General features: G+C 41.6%; 1 protein-coding gene across 6 annotated transcripts in view; it reads left to right on the forward strand.

Moving 5' to 3' along the window:
- The first annotated feature begins 4,971 nt into the window (after nt 1–4,971).
- LOC139626197 (contactin-associated protein-like 4) overlaps nt 4,972–13,592 on the forward strand; it is a 103,951-nt gene continuing 95,330 nt past the window's right edge. Inside the window, exons 1-4 of one of the 6 annotated variants that reach the window (XM_071486464.1) lie at nt 4,972–5,498; nt 5,586–5,662; nt 6,011–6,201; nt 6,484–8,910. In XM_071486464.1, coding sequence (XP_071342565.1) covers nt 8,829–8,910 — 82 coding nt within the window. In that variant the 5' untranslated portion in view covers nt 4,972–5,498; nt 5,586–5,662; nt 6,011–6,201; nt 6,484–8,828. Of the gene's footprint in view, nt 5,499–5,585; nt 5,663–6,010; nt 8,911–13,592 lie in introns of all 6 variants that reach the window. The other 5 variants (XM_071486465.1, XM_071486469.1, XM_071486467.1 and 2 more) reach the window with 5 other exon arrangements.

The raw sequence follows: 13,592 nt of genomic DNA on the forward strand, positions 1-13,592 counted from the left end.
TGCCAAGATATTCATTTACTTGGGCATAAACAAGTTTTTACACATGTTTAAATCAAGTGGCAGCCTGTCGTGACATCACCTATTGGTTTGTGAACTTTTGAAGCCTCCAGGTTGTGATTTGGCCGTCGCCATCTTGGCTTTTTGAGACCAGAAGAAACTATATTTGGAGGAGAAAGTGGAGCTGAGGAGGAGTGAGAGGTGGGTCTGACCTGCTCTGTTCTCTATCCTGATATTCAGTAAGGTTGTCCTCTGTGGTACAGTCTGTCAATCACACTGTGGCCACGCCCCAATATAGACCCTGCTTTATCATCTGTTTTCCTCCAAATGGGACCATAATTTAAAAAATGAACATCTTGTTGTACTGAAGAAGACTTGAAACTAACGACTGAGACCATAAACTCATTAAGAAAACGTTTACTGAGGTAATAAATCAGGTGAGAAGTACAAACATTTTCCCATAGACTTCGATACAATCAGATTTACTTGCTTCACTTTTCAGATCTCAAGTCTACATCCATTTTTATAGACTAACAATGTATTGTGTTTAGCCCATAGTCAGAGTAACAAATTAAAGCTGCACTGATCAGATGTATAAATAGGCACCTGTTTGCTAAATGTTCACTTCAACAAGTTTATGTGTCAGTGTTGTGTTTCTTGTTGCTTGTTGTGCTGCTCAAGTCACAAAAGAAGCTACAGTAAATGGTTGAGAACAAAGTTGTTATGAGATACAGATTCCCACCATCTTTTGCTTTATGAATCTTTTTGCTTTAAACATTCTTTTGTAAGAAAATATTTGTATATGTCTTCTGGGTTTACAATTCCAGTCTGGCCATTTTATGTTTTCATTTCCTTTTGACATTATTTTCATCTACCCCGTGTTTTATAATTTCATTGTTTGTTTGCTTGCTTTTTGCTTGCTCTCATGTTTGCTTTCCTGTAGTACATTTTGTAACTTTGTGAGGAACAGCTCTAAGAAAAGGATATTTTAATCATTATTAGCCTGATTATGAAGTTCTGAATAATGTGTGTTCCTGAATCCCTCCCAGTTCCATGGCTATGTCCCTGTGGCCTGCGGGTTTTTTGACCTCTTTGCAGAAACAGAAAGATATTCTAATAGTCAATAAATAATCAGCATCTCGATTCAACTTCCTTCATTAAATGAGATAAATTGTTTTACACAATAAATGTGCAACAGACAACATCTCCCTGTTAAACAAAGGAATCCATTTAACAATTAACAGTAAGAAAAAGTTGTCTTTTCCAGCCCGCAGCAGTGGTAGCTTACATAATTTTAGCTTTTTTTTTTTTTACTGGGGCTTATTACTAAGCCAGGATGCCTTCACTTTTCTGCCTCCGCTCGTTGAAGTTTAACTCTAGTTCCAGAGAAGCTTTTGCCTCTGAGTGTTGGCATAACAAAAAGTCCAATGCGCAGTACAGAAAGCTGGACAAAATGAGCCGATTTAGACAGACAGATCTGATGTGAACCCATGCATAACTTAGTGTCTCTGCACCTTCAGTTCGAGCTGCAGCCTGCTTCCTCCTGTCACCAACTAAGCTCCACACTCAGCCTTCAATGGGAGGAAACGGGAGACGGTGGACAGTCTTGAAAAAGGACAGACATTTTTTTGTAAATCAATGCTAGCTGTTTTTGTGACTGTACTGTTTTTTTTAATTTGTTCAACACTGGTCTTTTTTGCAATTTCCTTTGGAGTTTCTCTTTAAGTGAAAAAGTCATTGGAAAAGAAATCCATGCAGACCACACTCATTATGATAAATCTCACTAAGTAACAATAATATGATAATAATAAAACACGTTTGCATTCAAAGTAGAACGGTGGATATATATTTTCATGGTAATAATTTAGAAGACATCTCTGAGAATGAACAAGTCAGGCAGCTGAGATGAGACGATGCATTTTCACCATGTGGGAGAAATTACTTTTCTCACACCTCCACTACAGAATGGTTTCTGTTAGACTGTAAGGCAATTTCATCTGATCTTTCAGATATGGGAACAAATAATCAAGAGGACAAATAGCATCAATCTAATTTTCAATTTTGCCTTTCATAGGAGGAGAGGTCGGTGATGGCAGCATAATGTTCCCATCTATGAAACAACATCCTATTTAGAGAGAGGGATTTTCTCTTTGAATTTTCAGAAGTGTTTTCTTTACTACACGAGTGTTTTATAATGAGAGAATGGGGAAAGACCTTGGGGGACCAAAGCTGGAGAAGAGAAAATAGAATAACAGAATAAGAGAACAGGGATACAGAAAGCAAGACACAAAGGGAAAGAACATGAATGACTGCTTAACTTTGAATCTCTGTAGGTTTTATTCCATCAAGGTTTTGTTGTTCTCAGGGATACACTAGCTTTTCAGTGACTGTATTAAGACATGAACCACCTTCAGCCCTCTGATGTGACCCATAGCGCCCCTACAGGCAGGCGTACCGGATCTTGGTTGTCATGGTTACAGTAATAAACACACTGACTGTATCGAGAGCAGTATCCCTGCTTTGTCACCATGGTTACTATCATGGCTTGGTTAGGTTTAAACACAGTAACTACTCGGTTAGGTTTAGGAAAAGTTCCTGATTTGGGTTGAAATGCTTCCTCAACATTACATGATCTTAGTTGTCATGGTTACAATAATAACAACGCGGTTAACTTCGTAACAGCATAAGCTGTTACTTCCACATGGGAATCGAACACTTCTCTCCTGTATCATGGTCCTGTGTTTGTCGACCCATCCATCCACCCCAACCTCCAAACGCAGACTTTGTCTCTTCCCCTCGCCGCACAAACGACCTCTGGGCTCGTTTTTTACAGGAGGACAGTCTCTCTCGGTCACAAACATCGTCAACAATAATCAAGCTTCTTAAGATGATGGCTGATTGGCTGACTGTCTGTTGAGTGATCAAATGAAAATATATCTGGTTTGGTTGACTGAGAGGATTGACTGCTTTGCAAGTTACAGAAGTCTTATGGCTCATTTTAAGGCACAGTTTCTGAATACAGGCTGTGTACATTTCTCTGTGGGCTGAGTGCTTTGATACTTCACAGTATAATGATAGAACTTAGACCTGCTTTATAACAAAAAAAGACATGGAAATCTCACTTTATACAATATAGGACCTTTAAAATGAAGTTAAGTACAAACTTAAAGAGTTTGCATGACCGAGTCCCTTCTCTTCTACCTCTATTACTAATGTGCACATTAAGTAAAAGAACTCTGCTTTGGGAGCAATTGAATTAAGTGAATATTCATCCGTTTTTTTATATATGGCATATGTCTACTGTGGATTTGCACACTCTTCTCCTTTTTTGGTTATTACATAGCAGATATTGCCATTACATAGTCCACTGATTCCTCCATGTGCTGTCAGTTGGTGGAGCGAGTTAACAGTTGCTGTGTGTGTGTGTGTGTGTGTGTGTGTGTGTGTGTGTGTGTGTGTGTGTGTGTAAACCTCTGTCACTCACGCACTCAGTGTCCTCCCTCTGGGTTGGTATTACCTGCCGTCTCTCACCGCAGTGCCTCTTCTCTTGGATCACTTCAGAGTCATTGTTCTTCATCGTCCCTCCTCCTTTACTGCGTATGAACGTGTGCCTCCTCTCATCTCAGCTGCCAGCTATCATTCCTCACCACGCATGCTTTGTTGAATATGATCATGCAGCAGCTTCATCACTGTTGGCACTACACTGTATCAGTAGGGAAATGAACCGGGTGCTGTGCAGCTCATTCTGGCTCAGCGCTTAGGTCTTGTTAGTGTTCATTTCAGAGGTACAGTCGAGCAGGAAAATGGAGCCACACAGAGTGGATTCACACTTAAGTAAACTGCTTTGCACCTGTATGATCATGCATATGCAAATTATATGTAAATCTCTTATATTTGCCCACATTGTACTTATTTTAGATGAGCTGAGACTGTAATGGCTTCCCTGATGCTTCAAGATGCAAACTTCCTCACGTTACTGCAACACATAGCATCAGTTTAGAGGTGCTGAAAAGAGTTTGTTGGTTATCACTCACTATAAGTCTGGTCCTCTTTGTTTCATTCACAGTGTTATCGGAACATTTTGCTCACCAGAAAATCAACATGACTCAATTGTTCAAATGCTTCCAGTAAAATAACCAATGTTTAGCTTTTCCTGATAAGCAACCTTTGGTGTCTGTGAAATTGAGTGTCCACTCTTGTCAGCTAAAGGTGGAAGTTGCGTGATACTGCCTGAGACCCTCAAAGGGAGGAGGTTGGAGAAGGTTTTACTTGAACATAGATGTGGGGGGGGGGGGGGTGATGATACTGAAACTCTGAAGCTTGTTTGACTCCTGTGAAGATCTGTTTCAACACATGGTGTTGGAGCTTGTATCCAATGAAGAAGCCCATGTGATTGAAGATTTCTGATTTCAAACATCACTAGTGCTTCAAATAAAAGAGCTTTGTTCAGTTTGATGGTTTGCAAAATTTTTCAACTAAACTATGGGCTTCAACTATAATCTTGATGGGCTGTTATAGGTTTTGCAAACCACCAGAATTTGCTGCACTATATAAAGAGCGGAACAAATGAAAAGAACTTAAGACTTCATCCACCCATCACAACTTTAACACCAAAGATTGCAGTTTGTGATCAGTGTTGGTGTTTTATATCCATGACCTCAATCTTTCCCAAACCTTTACAACAAACCCTCAACAAAGAGCTGTCATAAGATGCTTCAATGAATTCTTTTGTTTTAAAGATTCTCTTATTTGTTTTTTAAAGCATTGCACAGACTGGCACCGGGTTACATCTCCCCCTACTCCCCCCAGACCCCTCGGACCAGCTGATTAATCACTGTGCACAGCGGTTATTTCAGTGAGCACACTGACAGTTTTTTCATGTTAATGAAATAAAACATTTGTCACACAATGAAACTCAATTCTTTTCAGTAACTGAAATGTCTCTGCTCTCTGCTCTGTTCTATGTGATCATCTAAAAGGCCCAGACCGCTGAACAGGAAGTAAGAGCATCCAATATGTTTTATAGTAGTGCATCCCAGACTGTACCATGTTGGGTGGGGTACAGAGGTTGGGTTTTTGGTTGTTTTCAGACAATTAACTTCATAAGTACCCTCAACAACCTAAGACAAAATATTCATGTTGCTAAAGTTACAGCAATGTGTTCGACATCATCTTGATTGTTTCCATATATGAATGTAGTTTGTGCTGCTTCATTGATTAAACATTGGTTTGTCTCTGTGGGAGGAGCCTCTTATATAAAAGCCAGGTGTAACCTCATAGGAGTGCAGCAGCAGTTTGCTGGAGTTAGCATGTGCTAGCTGCCCAGTTTAGCCTTGGGCCCAGTTTCTATTTGGCTGATTACTGGGTTTGCTTGTGTTCTTTTGACAATACTTTTTTATCTATTTACATTTTTGTATGTCGTTTTTACACAAGCCACTTCTACAACCAGCTTGAACTGCTCTGTATTGTCTGGTTAAAAGCAGCAATGAACCGCACACCAGGTAAATGATTTCTGCTTCCATGTGTCTGTCCTCCACCACTTGACCAATCCATGTGTGGACTGTGGATTTTATCCCCATTTCTTGTAGTGTAGCTGCTCAACAAGCAGATCTCTTCAGCGGCGGAATCATTAAAGTGACCAATAACTCTAATGTACATCCAGCATGTGAGTATTGTTTTAAGATGTCGTCTGGTGGGGACACCAGATCAGAAAGCTCTCAACCAGGTAGTTTTTGGAGACAGCGACCTAAACAACAAATGTATTGTTTATTGTAGTCTGTTCGTTATTAAACCTAAGAAGAATTTCAGTTAAAAGGACACTTTGGGGTGCAAGCAAGACTCATAAGAGGATTTATCATTGACATAAAAATGCAGTGCAGTTGTGTTTGTCTTTTAAGTGCTGTAGACTCACAAAAACTCTGCAGATTTATATAACTTGCGAAGTGATCTTTTATTGCACAACACATGATATCTGAATTGTCATATAAAGTGGAAAATTCATCTCCTTTGTGAGGTGCCCTCATCAAAGAGAGGCTCTGCTAGCAGCCGGCAACACAGGACCTTGATAAGCAACAGCATGCAGCTGAGACCAAGGATCAAAGGTTGTTTGGATGAACACTAGCAAGGCTAAGCTACTGCCGCTCCCACTGATGACCTTCACAGGAAACAACAGAGGCTTCACTGCTGTTTTCTGCCAGTTTGAAGGTCAGTGGTATTTCCGGAGTTATTTGTGGGTGACTGACATTTGTGGGCGTTTGTTTAAAGTTTACGGCGTCATTGTGCCAGTCAATGTGTGACCCTGGGAGGTAGATTTGTTTGATTGATGGACATCTTATTTTGAAATTCAAGTGTTCTTTTAATGAAAATACGTAGAAAAGTACACGCATAATTATCAAACGTTCAGGGAATTTGTGCCAAACTTTCCTTGACTGATGAGGTGTGTCAGGCTAGAACTGTCACTTAACTGAGGTCTTTTTAAATTTTCAGACTCTGGGGTGTGTGCTTCAGAGCTGACGGTTTCCTCAGCTGTCGAAAGGTGTCTTTATTTGGCTGAGGTGCATTGTAGCTCTGAGGTCTCAGGGTCAGATCCAGCCTTTGCCTTCATCTGGCTTTCTCCTCACACTTCACTCTGAATTTTTTGTTAAGAAAGAAAAAAGGAGCGCTTCTCTATAAAACATTAGGACACCATTGTCCCTTATGATGATATAGGGGTGTGTGTGTGTGTGTGTGTGTGTGTGTGTGTGTGTGTGTGTGTGTGTGTGTGTGTGTGTGTGTGTGTGTAACACTGACCTCTTATTAGGATGAATATGTTCACTTTCGAGCACAGATCTTTTGGACAGGAAAATTATTTCAGATAATTTCTAACAAATGAATATTTGTGTTTTTTTTTTTTTGTTTTTTTTTAAACATAGTACAAATACAGTGTTTCTTGATTATTCCTCTTTTGTCAATTTATGTTTTAATTTAACATGTTGAAACTGAACATATCGGTAAAATGCTCACTGACAACATATTTGTTTTTTGCCAAAATATCCAATCTTGCAGTACAATATGTACACGTGGTTAAGCTTAGGGGAAGGTTGTGGTCTGGTTTAATAGAATAAAGGTTCACACTGACATAACCATGATCTTGCCCTAATCTTACCCTTGTGCTTTTGTTTGAACCCTGGTCCCAGGTGTGACAGCTGTGTGCATTTACGACATCCCGGCATCCTGACACCACTCCAAACAAGTCCTTGCAAATTCAGTGCCATTAATAAACATAGAGGTTCATTCATAAATAAAATGTTGCTGCTGAATGTAATCCAGCCAGGGATTGCGGTGCCACCACAACGTAACTGGGAAAGCTTTTTAGTTTTATATGAATGTAAGTCTTATTTTGAAATGTAGGCTGAAAAATGAGGCCAACACTGAAATGCCTCAAACTATAGTTTCTTGAATAACCATTTGAGGCTGACTCCAAAAGAGTCAATCCCCTCAGACTTCAATGTTAAAATACCCAACTTTACAGCCTGGTACAAAAAACAGTTTTGGTCTCAATAGCGTCCCTCTTCCTGACAACTGTACGGGAGTGAGTTTTTATATACCTCACCTGTTTAAATAAAGGCTTAAAGTTCTGTATAACTGAGTGTGAGGCTGCTTTGAGTGACAGGTGGGTGAACGTATTCTTCCTACAAACCGGCATTCACTGAAGTCTCGGCTCCACACGCCCCACCTCTTTGTCCATTTTTCGATTAGCCAGTGTTAGGCAGTGCCAAGATGGCGACGGCGGAGCAGCCCACTCTGAGCTTCACAGCTGCTCTTTAGAAAACCTATAGGTGACGACGTGGAGGCTACATCCATCTTTATTTAAAGTCTATGGTTTGGAAGTAAACTGTGGACCAGCTTATACAGGTGAGAGGTGAAAACACTTCAGTGAAGTTAGAGACCTCTTTGGTCCAGTATTTAAAGCAAGCACAGCTGTAGATTCATATTTTTTTTTCAATGAGGAAGAAAAAGTTGATCTAATTTTAATAAATTCTTAAATTATTTAGGACCTACAGTGTAATATTTTTGGATAAACAGCAGCTTTTTGATGAAGGGAAAGCAGCTGTCTCTTAAACGTGTAGGGAGGGGATCTTTAAAGCTGAACAAATGATCGGATCCTCTGCTTGCTTGCATATGTAGAACTGCTTCATTTAATATCTCAGAATTGTGTTAGTTTGCAAAGCTGGATTAGTTGTGTTTCACTGATCTATGGATGGATTACTAAATGGACCCACCAAGCAGAGGCCCAGGGGTACAAGGGGCCAGTGGGCTTCACAACATCCTTCTGACAGAGATGCAAAACGACCAAAGAGAGACACTAAACAACCACAAAGAAGCGCAAAGAGACGCAAAGAGACCACAAAGACATAGGGAGTAACATGAAGAGCAGGCAGAGACACGGCTGCTGTGTGCGGCTGCATTAAGAGTGAAACATCAGTCAGCCACACGCTCAGAGCTGTGGTGAAGCCGGTGCTGGGACTCCCTCCAGGAACTCTGAGCACTTCCAGGATCTCAGTGCTGGAGGCGGTGCGCCGGACTCGGACCTGCGACAGTCTCATTAAATCCCTCCTTCCTCCTTCCCCCGCTCCCTCTCTTCATTCCATCACTTTACGGAGGGCAGGCGGTGTGACAGCATCCTCCTCCTCCCCACTGGGTACCGGCAGGGCGACTGCAGCGCACCGGAGCGGAGCTGGAGGAGAGCGGAGCAGAGAAGCGAACCGGAGAGGAGAGGAGCAGAGGGGGAGGACGGACTGTCACCGCTCAGACAGGCGGGATTATACTCTGTGGTGTCCCGTCACTTCAACATGCCTGTGGGGAGGAAGAGCCTCGCTGGGATTACTGCGCTGCTCGGCTCGCTGCTGCTGCTGCTCGGCTCCTGTGGGACAGGTGAGCGGCTCCGGGGGGGACAGGGGGGTTGAGTGTTGTTTTATTGAACGGGACCCCCACGGTTTCCTATTGCACTAAGACACAACTCAGCTATAAGGGTATGGACTAACAGTGGGGGGGTGGCATTCTGTAGCCTCGGTGCCACACAGGACTGTTGCTGAGACTTTTAACTGTCCGCATAATAAAGAAGAAGAACACACAGGGACTAATTTCTCTAGATAGAATAAACTCAAAACAGATGGATATTCATCTACTACTCGTCGATCTACAGACTCAAATATACAGTCTTTATATTGTGTCTATACTATAGGGCTGGATTTATTATCGATTAATCCACCGATTATTTTTTTGATTTTATTTGATCACGGAGTGATCAGTCCAAAAAACAAAGATATTAAGTTTAAAACAAAATTAAACGGCAAAGCAACAAATCCTCACATCTGGAGAAGCTGCAACTTTAAGTGATTTTACCTGATAAATGAATTAAACGACTTTGAAAACTGAGAAACTAATGATTCACTGACTAATTGTTTCAGATGAAAAAAAAAAAAAATGATGAGCCTTAATTTTGCCGTCCTTTATTTTGTAGGAGCTCTCACTTTTTTTTTCTATAAATGTGTAAAGGGGACATCAGTGTGAGGCTGCAGCTGCAAGTTGATCTTGGATCCGTTTCTCCAGTATTTGGAAGCAGCGCTGCAGCTTCTGTGAATGTAGTGCGTTAAACAGCTGGCTGGGTCCGATCCGACCACCGAAAGGGAGCGCACATCCTCTGGGGATTTACGGCTGTCAAGTTTTCAAGACATGGCGAATCCCACAAGTTGCGAGCGTGGTTTAGCTTTTTCCAGCATTTGATGTTTTCTCAGGAGGGAAAGAGAGAGAGAGAGAGAGACTGTGGCGTGTCTGTGGGGATGTGGGGGGAAGCTGCACAGGAGGATGCTGCTGGTCCATCCTCAGCCCAGAGAAGGTTTCAGAAAACGTCCTTAAAAAGTGGGATCTTGGGTTGGGAGGGATGATTTGGAGAGAAATCACAAAAAAAGTTTCTTATTTAAAAGCTGCATAAGAGGAAAGAGAGAATTCCCCCTGCAACAAGTGAGCTGGATGGATAGAAAGATAGATGCTGTTGTGGAGTCCCTGTGTGCATATGAGATTATTTTCCTCCTGGGAGGTTTTAATGAATAGTTCCAGTAGCTGTGCAAGTGAAGTAGAGGCTCAGTAAAATCTGATGACCCTTCCTCCCCACTGTAATTACTGCACTGGCTTGGACTGATGCTGTGAATAAGAGCAGCTGTTTGTGTGACATCCCTGTAGGCAGACATACAAAAAAACAAAAAAAACAAAAAAACAGTAATGACCCTGACAGATCAGGAGTTTTCCCACACCCTGTTAATCAGCTCAGAGAAGTTGTAAAATCAATGGTTGATTGGAAGAATGGATGGAGGATGCTGGTGCGAGGGGAGGATAGAGAAGGAGGGTGGATGCATTAATGGGCATTGTGGTTTCTCAGCTGTATTGATTGTTTAGAAAGACAACTGTTATTTATTTATTTATAAAAGGATGTATGGATAGTATGGACTCAAATTGATCCACATCCAGATGAAAGAGGAACACTTTCTGTGCTGGCTCAGACACAACAATTTCCTCTGTGCATGGAGCCCGAGACAAAACCTGCAATTTTACTGTATGATTTCACTGAGCCTCATCTATTTTGCTCTGCAGTGAACTGTATATCAGCCTGAGCCTTTATCATCCATTAAATACCTGTCTTCTGTCCAGTCTATGCTTCCTAAGCAACGAAAAGGTTTCAGATCAGTAAACAACTGTCACATCATTCATCATGTTTTGTGCATGGAGGGCAGCACGTTTCTGTCATTGTCACACTCGTCTCTGTCTTTCTCTGTAGACTCTGTCTCTCTTGCTCTCTTGCTCACGTTCAAACGTAAGCTGTGAGCAATTCAACATCTCTGGAAACACAGATGTTTCTTTCTGAAATGTTCTGAAACTGACAATCCAACGTTAATGCCCACTTCACGGGCCAAGCATATCCCCCTCTCTCTCAGGCTCTCTTTTTTTATTCATTACACAACAATTTTTTAAAATTATTATTACTTTTGATATAAGTGCAACACTGTGAAAGCCGTCCAGAAGAGACTGTCTGAAAATGTGCAATGATGCCTCCATAATTAAAAGGCTTCTCCCTCCAGCTTTGAGCGTAGCCATTCGAATCGACCTATCGATAACTGATATGGTTGGAAAAAGTGTCACACAAACTAATTCTCTTCCAGCATAACCTGGCCCTTACCTGTGAAGATCCTCACTGCTATATCCCCAACCCCAACCTAGAGGTGTGTAATTTAGACAACTCAGATACTTGTTACCACCCTCAGTATCATTTCCCTCACTGTAAGTTCGGTGTTTGTGATGGTCACGCAATGAGTTGCGGCTGCAAGCGGAAAAAGTTGTATTGTAGTGAACTTTGATAGCAAAAGCCAGAGGTCTGTGACCTGAACGAAAGAGTTCGAATGACAAGTCATCTGATCATATCTGAAGGCAAACACATTTATAGCAACAGGGGGAAAGCCTCCTGTCACAGGAAGGGGTGAGCTACAATGAACCGCTCAAAGGGGGATAACAGCATGTGCTGTTAGACAATGTACATAAAAAAAGGCACTTAAGAGTGTGATGAATTAAAAACAGAGCTTGAAAGGTTCTGTAACCATCGTAACTACAGGCCCCATAACCCTAACCTCAACCTCATTATAGACCCAACCCCTAAAACGAGTCCAGACCACACATACACAAAAGGTTTGGACGAAACCAAAAGTGTCCACTGTCACTTCAACAGCCACTGATTGCTGATGATATTCATGTTTTAGTTTGTGTGCTGCACACACACACACACACACACACACACACACACACACACACACACACTGGGGCAAGGATGTGCCCACTCCCCAAACACCATTTTCTGCAAATACAATCATGGAAGAGCTCATTGTGAAAAATAATTCAACTTCATCTATTTGGGATTATTTTGGTATAAAAGACCGAAATGAAGCAATTTGCCATCTTTGCAAACGTATAGTGCTGGCTAATGATTTGAACACTTACCAATTTGTGGAAGCATTTGTGAATACATCATCTTGCTGAGCCCGGTACATTATCACCAAGAGCAGCGGCCCCCTCACCTACCACTGGACAAGGCCCGCTTCAGCAGCCCAAAATCGCCCCCAGAAAAGTAACCGCCAATAGACCCAGTTAAGCATCAGTAACCAAAATCCAAAGTATATTTGTCCAGTTTCCCAACCCTAGTGCACAATGTATTTTTGAATGAGTAATAAAAGCAAAGACCACAGTTTTAGTCGGGAAAGTATAGAACAAATCCAACAAGACTTCATACAGAAATGCCAAAATAAGTTGTTGTTCCTTCACAAACTCTCATGAACATTTCTAATGAGCTGGAAACGTAAGGTTTGGTTCAGTTAAGGCAACTAAAACCTCATTAAGGTTGGGGGAGAAAAAATTCCGGTCATGGTTAAAAGAATCACATGGTGACTGTTGGGTTGGAGATGACATGGCCTCTGGTGTTGAAGGATGTCTCCAGCGTGCTCAGCCATTCCCTCTGACCTCTCTCTAAGTGGTTTTGTGGCAGTGTAACAATGTCACGGTGCTGCTGCTTCTGCCAGCGAGAAAGAAAAGTCATTATTTGCATGAATGCGAGGGGTCACTTGTCGGGAAAATGTAAGTTGTTTTAAATGTTTGAACAAATGATCAGTGTTGTCATTCTTCTGCCGAGGATTTTCAACGCAACATCATTCTCATCATCATCATCATCATCATCATCATTACCTTCGCAAAAAATGTCTCAGGTCCTCCCTCCTCCCACATACACTCTCCTCCTTTTGTTTTGTTACCACTTTACCACGAGCTGTGTACAGGTAGACACATTTCTTTAGCATTTTTCTAAGACATTATGGAAAACACAATCCTGTCTTCATTTTGATTATTGCACTGTTGGAAGCAGCGGGGTAAATTCAGGAGCATTTCATCTCTCATATGGCTGAGACTGTGGGCTGGGGAGATGTGTTTGATTATTTAACTAGCTAAGGCTGAGCGGGGATCTTTAAGGTGCTGTTATTTTCTCAGAATTCATCTCCTCCAGTCCACAGCCAGACGGGGAAAAAAACTGAAATGCTGGGAAGAAGAGCTGATTTAAATTTAGGCCTAGCTCCCTGATTCATATGCGAACGGCCTTGTCTCATCAGAATATATTACTTTTCTATGAGCTGCTGGTTTGCATTGAGAGTACATAAACCTCTGAATAAAATCAATTTTGTGTGCATGTGTGAGACATTTTTTTCGGCAATCCCTGCTGTCTTTTATGCTTCATGAGATGGTGGAGTTTTAGGGAACCAGCATGAGGAAAGAGCAAAGTTAAATCGGCCCTACTTTTATTCTTTAGTGCCGTTTATGAAAATGTGTTCAGTAGAAGTGGAGTCATGAAGAGGTTCTGATTAAGTCAAGGTTACATAAAGATGGCGGCGGCTGGTGGTGTCCTCCCGGGGCTGTCAGTCTTGAATCTAGATTTATTAATCCAGGGACAAGTAGTTAAGCGATAAAAGTGACAGAGAACTGCAGTCCATCCATCTGCCTTTGTGACCTGTGGGATTTTGTGTTTGGCC

This window comes from Trachinotus anak, unplaced genomic scaffold (genome assembly GCF_046630095.1).
Source record: "Trachinotus anak isolate AG129_WGS33_773 ecotype Australia unplaced genomic scaffold, CSIRO_AGI_Tana_v1 ptg000010l, whole genome shotgun sequence".
In the NCBI taxonomy this organism is placed as follows: Eukaryota; Metazoa; Chordata; class Actinopteri; order Carangiformes; family Carangidae; genus Trachinotus; species Trachinotus anak.